General features: G+C 33.8%; 2 protein-coding genes across 4 annotated transcripts; both read left to right on the top strand.

The window, feature by feature from the left end:
- Positions 1-408: 408 nt before the first annotated feature.
- LOC130825072 (uncharacterized) lies at positions 409-3997 on the top strand. Of its 3 annotated transcripts, none has more exons than XM_057690104.1 (3): positions 409-763; positions 1391-1714; positions 2232-3997. In XM_057690104.1, the coding sequence occupies exons 2-3, from the start codon at positions 1426-1428 to the stop codon at positions 2357-2359; spliced, it is 417 nt and encodes a 138-aa protein (XP_057546087.1). In that variant the 5' UTR covers positions 409-763; positions 1391-1425; the 3' UTR covers positions 2360-3997. The 3 variants fall into 3 exon arrangements, with proteins under 3 accessions (XP_057546087.1, XP_057546086.1, XP_057546085.1); XM_057690103.1 differs by having other exon boundaries at positions 409-760; positions 2232-3996; XM_057690102.1 differs by having other exon boundaries at positions 409-1714; positions 2232-3993.
- Positions 3998-5200: 1203 nt separating this feature from the next.
- LOC130825071 (uncharacterized) lies at positions 5201-6703 on the top strand. The gene is made up of 2 exons (XM_057690101.1): positions 5201-6503; positions 6593-6703. Exons 1-2 carry the CDS (start codon positions 5645-5647, stop codon positions 6607-6609), a joined length of 876 nt encoding a protein of 291 aa, XP_057546084.1. The 5' UTR covers positions 5201-5644; the 3' UTR covers positions 6610-6703.
- Positions 6704-9760: the final 3057 nt, after the last annotated feature.

The raw sequence follows: 9760 nt of genomic DNA, 5'->3' as shown, positions 1-9760 counted from the left end.
TTTTTTTTCGAATAACAAATTTAGTTTGTTAATTTTTGTTGAATTGAACTTACTTTTTTATTAACAAATTACATTTTTGCTAAATTTGCTTTTGTGGATTAAAGTTTATTTTATTTAAACTATTCATATATGTTTTTTTTTTTAAAAAAAGAGAAAGTTTCATTACCAAGAACCATACAAAGTTTATTTTAAAACAAAAATGTTACAAAATTACTATGGGAGACTAACTATATAAAATGGCCCTCTTTCGAATTGTAAAAGGGAAATGAACAACCTGCACGAAAATTTAAATTATATATCTAACTCTTAATCTACTTATTTTTTTTATATTGATTTGAAATAAAATGTCATTCTGTTCAAAATAATCTTTCACACAATTAAATTCCTTATCATTATCACTACTCACAACTTTAACTTTAGAATCAAATTGACGTTCAACCATAGTAAATAATAAAGTAAACATCTTATAAATCTCTATTTAGTCAAATAAGAGATACACTCGGACAACTCTAGAATAATCATCAATTAAAGTAAAGAGATAAGTAGCACCACAAGAGGAAGGAGTTGAGTACTTCCCCCATAAATCATAAATGTATTATTTCAAAATGCGAAGTTACTCTAATTTTACTAATAGGCTATTTATCTCTAGACTGTTTTTCTAGATGACATACCTCACAAGCTTTCTTAGAAATGCTACTAGATTTAACCAAAAAAGGGAGAGACCACGTCCGCACCACTTCATCTCAAGGATGACTAAGAGGTTGTTCTGGATTATTCTGTCCCTTTATTCTTCAAAGTCTAGATTTGTTCTTCGATTTTGTGGGTTTGTTCTTCGATTTTATGGGTTTGTTCTTCGATTTTTTGGTTTGTTTTGGGTTTGTTCTTGATTATTTTGTGCCTTTGTTCTTCAAAATCTGGATTTGATCTTCGATTTTTTGGGTTTGTTCTTCGATTTTTTTGTTTGTCTTGGGTTTGTTCTTGATTATTTTGTGCCTTTGTTCTTCAAAATATGGGTTTGTTCTTCGATTTTGTGGGTTTGTTCTTTGATTTTGTGGGTTTGTTCTTCGATTTTTGGAATGTTGTTGATGATTTAGTCCTTTTTTTTTTTTGCTGTTTCAAGGTCTGGCTTTGTTCTTCATTATTTTGTGCCTTTGTTCTTCAAAATCTGGGTTTGTTCTTTGATTTTTATGGGTTTGTTCTTTGATTTTGTGGGTTTGTTCTTCGATTTTTGGAATGTTGTTGATGATTTGGTCCTTTTTTTGGCTGTTTCAAGGTCTGGCTTTGTTCTTCATTATTTTGTGTCTTTGTTCTTCAAAATCTGGGTTTGTTTATTCTTCAAAATCTGGCTTTGTTTTTGAGTTTTTACTGATTTTTTTTTTCTGTGTTTTAGGATCTCTGTTTGATCTTGATTCTTTTGTGGGTTTGATGAACACTACTAAGATTGTTAATCATGATAGCCCTAAAAGGGTTGATTTTGATAACCCTAAAAGGGTTCATGATGATTACCCTAATTATCCTGATAAATCTGAAGATGACTATGAATCATTTGTTGAGACTAATCCATGTTGGGGTCGAGAATTGGATTCTGAGGGTGAACCTATCTACACTCCAGAACCGGATGATCCTAACCATGTGTATAACTCGATAGATGCTGTATTTGCTGAAAGTGATTGTGAAAAGGAAGAATGGCTTGATATCCTTGGTCCATTTACAAGTATGTTTATGGTCATTGATTGCATATTTTTCTTGACTAATGATGAAATGAATTTTTGGGTTGTTGTTTGAATTGACACATTATTGAATACATGCCCAATGAACTTATGTGATGGAAAATATTCTGGGCCACATTCGTAGCATTATTATATGCATTTGTTGATTTTAAGAGGCTTGGTATTGCCACCAGATTTGATCTTGGAGGCTACCAAATGCCACCAAAACATATAAGAATTTAAGGGATTCTCAATATCCTAGATCTTTAATCATATAGTTTTAATCCACATTTTCATTACATTTTTAGTTTATTAGTTAAACAACTAATCAATCTTTTTTCTCTTCAAGCAATATCTTTAGTAGAGATTACCAAGTTTCTTATCCTAACTTCCTTGTGTTCAACCCGCAACTATACGTACACCGTGAGCTTGTGGTTAAATAAAATTTGCACATCACATTATATTGTGTGTTGAACATCGGAGGTCTAAAATCTCATATGGATAATCCTACGATTTCTTCAGGGTTGATATACTTTGAGTTTTGTTTCCGTTTCCGTACGTACAATGCTTTTATCAAGCTTTGGAGCAGACCTTTTGAAAGAAAGTATTCTTTGAACGGAAAAGATTTAGTAGCCGCCACAACATCATGAACCTGAGTTGCAGCCACCGCCAGAACAGCAGCAGCTGCCTCTAAAAATTGATCTCAACCTTTCATATACAATGGAGAAATAGGATTAATTTTTAGAATTCCCAGTTTGTGTAATTGTGATGTTAGATTGAAGGTTTTCTTTTGTACTAATGTGGCGGCATAGGAAATTTAACATTTAGGGTACTTTCTAGAAGTTTTCAAGTGGTCCTGGTACTAGAAGTACACTACACGTACTATAGTATACCAATAACAATTTTTATTTACATTATTAGATTAGATAAATAATTTTTATTGGTGCTTTTTTTTAGGATTAGTTATTAATTCAATTGAGATAATAAACTAATGTTTTGAATTATAATTTATATTATGAAATACTTACAATTGATTGTAACCTACTATATGAGTGTGAGTAAGTATTATCGCTATCAAGAGAGAGTATACAAGTTGGCTACTGATTGAGTTTTGACATCTAGGTGAATTCCTTAGATTTGGTGTTTTTGGTGCGAAAAAATTGAATAGCTTTAACTTAAGAAGTACTTGTTTTACAAGTTTTTAAATCACTAATTGAAAGATTACTTGTTAAAGAAGTAACTGACATTACTTTAATAAACTTGCTTTTTATGATAATATGTAATTTTTTAACTTTTAACTTTATGTTTGGGGTGTACCCTTGCTTGTGGACTGTTCATCTTGCTACCTCCGTTTCGTTGTACTTACTAGTGCTACTGATAGTGAAATCTTTTTATACAATATATTACAGTTAGAGTTGAATATTTGAGATTAGAGAATGTTTAACATTTTTAGCTTAGTAGCAAAGTAAAAAAAAGAAGACCAAAATATAAGTAAATACATATGGGTGTTTGATCATGAAAAGATGTATGTCAAATGGAAAGACTGTTGCTCAACATTTTATAAAAAATAGCAGGTGTATATCTAAATGATTATATGCAAACTTATGGCATATATACTCGTACATGAAGGAATATGTCCGTAGACATTTCCGACAATTACTAAATATAAATATATAGGATATTTATGAAGATAATAAAGTTAATTATTATTAGTAATTATATTTGCTTGCTAGAGAATAAATATAATTGGTGGGTCAATAATAATTGGACCACAACTAATATAATTAATCCTATAAGGTCTTACAAAAGAATCAATTGAACGATAAATGACTCGGGCCCATTAGGAGTATGGGCTTGCGATCCAATTAGGTTAACAAAAGAATCGGTTTCTTTTGACCTAGGTTACTAGTATTATATGAGGACATAATGCTAGTAGTGGAGAAGTGGGGATAATGGGATGATGGGTGTGAGTATTATAAATATGTTTATTTAAACTCTCACCATACACAATTCTCATACACAGTTATTGAAAAACCAGAAAAAGCAAGAGAAACAATCTCTTCCGTTCTAGCAAACGTTGGTGTTCAATTGATTCCGGTAGACTGAATAGAGGAGCGACGTTTGAGGCTCTACGGATTATCTTACTACGTTAATTCTTGTGGGATTACACGCTACAAAGGTAATATAGACTAATCCTTTTTGTATGGTTCATATGTTTGATTATGTTTATGATCCTGAAATAGATGTTAGGGAAGTATTTCCTGAAATTCCGCTTTAAGCATCTATGAATCCCAACAGTGGTATCAGTTAAGCCTAATTCATAATATTCATATGATCTATTTTTCTCTGGAACAATATACAATCGGTTTTGTTTTTTTTTTTTGCATACAAATCAGTTTTTTTTATGTTAACTGTATGAAAGTTAGTCATAATATTCAATTTCAATTAGATTGAAAAATAAATGCAAAAAAACTTGTTTTTCCTGATATTGCCATTCATGCCAAATATTGTATATCAATTCGAATTTGTTCGAATTCATCACAAAAAAAAAAAAAATCAGTTTTTTTTTTATGATAATTCGATATTTTGTGTTAATTGTCTTGGGGCTTTGATTATTCACGAAATCCAAACAATGAAATGAAACACAAAATTTGTTCATTGTTATTGTGTTTCTCGTAATGGTATTAAAGTGTTTTGGATCGAAAATGCTTATACCCTAATTTAAATGCTGGGTTCCGTTTTGAGCCTCTGTGTTCCTTCTTCCATTAACATGAAGGAAGAAGTTCTTTTTTTTTTTGAAATAAAGAAGATGATTCCAGACTTTGGTTTTGCACTTATTCAAGAGTGTGCGGCTTCCGGTTTTTTTTTGGAATTTTTTTTGTTTTTTTTTGTTTTTTTTTATGTGCATATATATTAATTGAGTCTTAATTGGTTTAAATAGTTTTTTTTTTTTTTTGCTCTTAAATAGTCTCACTTAAATTAGTTAAGTTTGACTAAACATAAAGGGTATTTTATATGCTAATTGTTATGACCATTTAGTTTGATATATTACATTGTTATTGTCGTTTATAATATTTGATATTATTTTGACATGCTATGACTAGTATGGCCCAAAACAAAATTTATATGTAAAATTAGGATAATATATACGATCTGCGAATCGTTTGTTTTGAATGTAATTATATACGATCTGCGAATCGTTTGTTTTGAATGTAATTAAATACGATCTGCGTATCGTAATTTTTTTTAAAAAGTATGTAATCACAAATGAAAGGAGTTTCAAGGAAGGTGATCAATGGAAATTCATGGAAGCTTCATGAAGATTAGTTTTTTTTTAGGGGCTATACTAGATCATCTTTTATTCATACTTTTATTTGCTTTGAGCGTTTATTTTATTTTGGTCTTTGCTTGCATAAGTTAATGTATTGGTTAAATATGCTATGCGTTCACTTAATATTAACCATGCTAATTAACTTGAATCCCCATAAATAATATTGAGTTTTATTGTTTTTCCAAACAACACCTATAAGCCTTTGATAATGAATAATACATTCTGCCAAAGCGAGGTATTGCTCATAAATCTTGGGATATGGGGTAAATTTTTTTTTTGAAAATTTACAGGTTCATGTTTGGTTTCACTCAACAAAATCATCAAAAACAAAGTTTTGGGTTTTGAAACTAAGAGATAGGATTGAACAAGAATTATCAATCTATCTACTAAGAATTATAATTAGTTATAATTAGTAAAACGTTTACTTACCTTAACTACTATAGTTAAAGGCAGGGCCAAAGTCCGTTTAACTGTAGTGGGAGAGCATCTTAGTTGTTATTTATTCAAAAGGGGATTTTAAAATTTTGAATAAATTATTAAACTTGTTTAATTACTGCTTATTGATAGACTATTAATTTTACTTTATTACATTGTTGTAGAAATCATGTCTGGTTCAACTAACAACAACACTCCTGCTTTTAACTTGCGCTGTGTCTTGGAAAAGGACAAATTGAATTCAAACAACTTCCTTGAATGGGAAATGGCTGTGAGAATTGTTCTCAGAGCTGAAGGAAGGGAAAGTGTTCTTGACACTCCACTCCCTGAATCCCTGCCAGAAACTGCAACAGTTGTAGAGAAAAGAGCTAGGCAAAATCTCGAGGCCAATTCTGTACAAGTAACATGTCTGATGCTTGCTTGCATGGAACATGATTTTCAAAAACGTTTTAACAATCTTGATGCCTACACAATAATCCAACAACTTAGAACAATGTTCGAAAAGAATGCTCGATTAGAGAGATTTGAAGCTAATTGTAAACTTTTGGAATGCAAACTGGGCAAGGGAAAACCCGTCGGACCCCATGTGTTCGCCTTAATAGGGCATTTTCAAGTCATGGAAAAGTTGGGTTTTCCTTATCCCAAAGAGCTGGCCACTGATATTGTGATCAGATCCTTGCCAGAAACTTTTGATGCTTTCAGATTAAATTTTTACATACAAGGAGGGGAAGCAACCTTGCCAGAATTGCATGGTATGCTTATTCAGGCTGAAAGGAGCTTACCTTCTGAACCCGCACTGAAAGATGTGCTCATGGTCAGAAAGAATAAAAAGTTCAAGAAGAAAGGGGTTCCTAAATGGAATAGCAATGGTAAGGTAGTTACCACTAATGCCTCTCCCAGACCAAAGGCTACTCCAAAGGCTAAAGTAGCAGCACTACATGAGTGCTACCACTGCCACAAGATTGGCCATTGGAAGAGGAACTGCCCCGTCTATCTAGAAGAAAAGAAGTCTGGTGCTTCATCTTCAGGTATATATGTTATTGAAATTAATTTAGCGACTTCGGCTTCTTGGGTATTTGATACTGCTTGTGGGTCTCACATTACTAGTAATGTGCAGGGTCTAAAAAGAAGTAGAAGCTTGAGCAAAGGTGAGGTGGATCTCCGAGTCGGAAATGGAGCAAGAGTTGCTGCTTTAGCTGTTGGAGTTTATATTTTAACATTACCCTCTAGTTTAATTTTAGAACTAAATAATTGTTATTATGTTCCTGCCATCACCAAGAACATTATTTCAATTCCGGTTTTGGACACGGAAGGTTTTTCATTTACTATTAAGAATAATTGTTGTTCTGCATATTTAAATGATATGTTCTATGTTTCAGCTAAATTATTAAATGGGTTGTATGTGCTAGACTTAGAAACTCACATCTATAACATAGACAGCAAGAAACGTAAAACAAATGATTCAAACCCCACTTACCTATGGCATTGTCGATTAGGCCACATAAGTTCAAAACGCATAGAGAAACTTCATAAAGATGGAATTCTAAAATCATTTGATTTTGAATCATTTGGTGTTTGCGAGTTTTGTTTGATGGGAAAAATGACAAAGTCACCTTTCACAGGTACAAGTGAAAGGGCCAATGACCTCTTAGCTCTCATACATACTGATGTATGTGGACCTATGAGCACCGTGGCTTGGGGTGGTTACAGCTACTTTATAACCTTTACTGATGATGTAAGCAGATATGGATATGTTTACCTCATGAGACATAAGTCGGAGTTCTTTGAAAAGTTCAAGGAATTTCAAAATGAAGTAGAGAACCAACTTGGGAAGAAAATAAAAGCATTACGATCCGATCGTGGTGGTGAATACTTGTCTCACGAGTTTGATGATCATTTGAAAAATCGAGGCATACTCTCACAATTGACTCCACCAGGAACACCACAATTAAATGACGTCTCTGAGAGGAGGAATCGAACTCTATTAGATATGGTTCGATCAGTGATGAGTCTTGCTGATCTTCCTATTTCATTTTGGGGATTTGCATTGGATACAGCTGCATTCACACTTAATAGAGCACCTACCAAAGCAGTGGAAAAGACACCATATGAGATGTGGACGGGAAAAGTTCTGAAGTTGTCTTTTCTAAGGATTTGGGGTTGCGAAGCTTATGTAAAACGTTTAATATCTGATAAACTAGCACCTAAATCTAACAAATGTCTTTTTGTGGGTTACCCAAAAAGGACAAAGGGATACTACTTCTACAACCAAAGCGAAAACAAAGTATTTGTTGCTCGCAATGGTGTTTTTCTAGAACAGGAATTTATTTCTAGAAAAACAAGTGGGAGTAATGTATATCTCGAAGAAGTTCGAGATGAGCAACAAATGGATAAGGTTAACACCTCATCAGAGGCGCCCCAGCATGATAATGCCCAGGAGAAAATGCATTCAACGCACTTACCTCCTACCGCCCCAAGTGGAGAAAATCCACACGAAGTCACTCTACCTAATGAGGCAGAAACTTCTCTTGTTGTTCCCCTACGTAAGTCTAGTAGGACAATAATTCCGTCAAGAAGATATATTGATTTCCTTTTGATAGAAAACTCTGAAATAACCATGTTAGAATCAGAAGAGCCTACTAGTCACAAAGATGCTTTGGAGAGTCCTGACTCCGAAAAATGGCTTGAAGCCATGAAATCTGAAATGGATTCCATGTCTGAAAATCAAGTTTGGGACTTGGTTGATTTGCCTAATGGGGTAAAACCCATTGGATGCAAATGGATTTTCAAACTGAAAACAGACAAGGATGGAAACATTAGTGTTTTCAAAGCAAGGTTGGTAGCAAAAGGTTTCAAACAAATTCATGGTATAGACTATGATGAAACTTTTTCTCCAGTAGCCATGCTAAAATCCATTAGGATAATCGTTGCGATAGCTGCCTTTCATGACTTTGAAATATGGCAAATGGACGTCAAAACTGCCTTTTTGAATGGGTTCTTAAAAGAGGATGTGTACATGACACAACCACAAGGTTTTGAAGATCCGAAAAATCCAAGGAAGGTATGCAAGCTTAAGAGATCCATTTATGGATTGAAGCAAGCATCAAGGAGTTGGAACCTCAGATTTGATGAGGCAGTCAAAGAGTTTGGTTTTCTCAGAAATGAAGAGGAATCTTGTGTATACAAGAAGTTAAGTGGGAGTAATATCACTTTTCTGGTCCTGTATGTAGATGACATACTCCTCATTGGGAATGACAAAAATATACTTGAGTCGGTCAAGCAATGGCTTAAAAGTCATTTCTCTATGAAAGACCTGGGAGAGGCTGAGTACATACTGGGAATAAAGATCTATAGGGATAGATCGAGGAGACTTATTGGACTAAATCAAGAGACTTACATAGATAAGATTCTCACAAAGTTCAAAATGGAAAACTCCAAGAGAGGGTTTATTCCTATGCAACATGGCATTAAACTTTGCAAGACTATGTGCCCATCGAGTTCAGAAGAGTTCAAGCGTATGAATAATGTTCCTTATGCTTCTGCAATAGGATCAATCATGTATGCTATGATATGTACTCGACCAGATGTTGCATTTGCTTTGAGTATGTGCAGCAGATACCAGTCCAATCCAGGAGATGCACACTGGATAGCAGCGAAAAATATCCTCAAGTACTTAAGAAGGACAAAGGATAAATTTCTGGTATATGGCGGAGCTAATGAGTTGTTTGTCACTGGATACACTGATGCAAGCTTCCAAACTGACAAAGATGACTTCCGATCCCAATCTGGTTTCATATTTTGTCTGAATGGAGGAGCTGTGAGCTGGAAGAGCTCCAAGCAGAGTTCAGTTGCAGATTCTACAATAGAGGCTGAGTACATAGCAGCAGCTGAAGCAGCAAAAGAGGCTGTTTGGATTAAAAAGTTCGTTAGTGAACTGGGTGTAGTTCCTAGCATTGAGAATGGCATCAAGTTGTATTGTGATAACGAAGGTGCTATTGCTCAATCCAAGGAACCTAGATCTCACCAAAAATCTAAACATGTTGAAAGAAAATTCCATCTTATTCGAGAAATTGTTGGAAGACAGGATGTAATAATAAGTAGAGTTGATACCACGGATAACATAGCAGATCCGTTGACTAAACCACTCCCTCAGCCGAAGCATGAGAGTCATACTAGGTCTATGGGGCTTAAGCATATAGGAGAATGTCTTTAGGTTGTTTATTTCATGTTTACAATTATAAAGAATTTTGTTTACCATATGTTTGGAATGTTTATCAATAATATA

The sequence above is a fragment of the Amaranthus tricolor genome, chromosome 10 (assembly GCF_026212465.1).
Source record: "Amaranthus tricolor cultivar Red isolate AtriRed21 chromosome 10, ASM2621246v1, whole genome shotgun sequence".
In the NCBI taxonomy this organism is placed as follows: Eukaryota; Viridiplantae; Streptophyta; class Magnoliopsida; order Caryophyllales; family Amaranthaceae; genus Amaranthus; species Amaranthus tricolor.
This window is presented reverse-complemented; position numbering and strand designations above follow the sequence as displayed.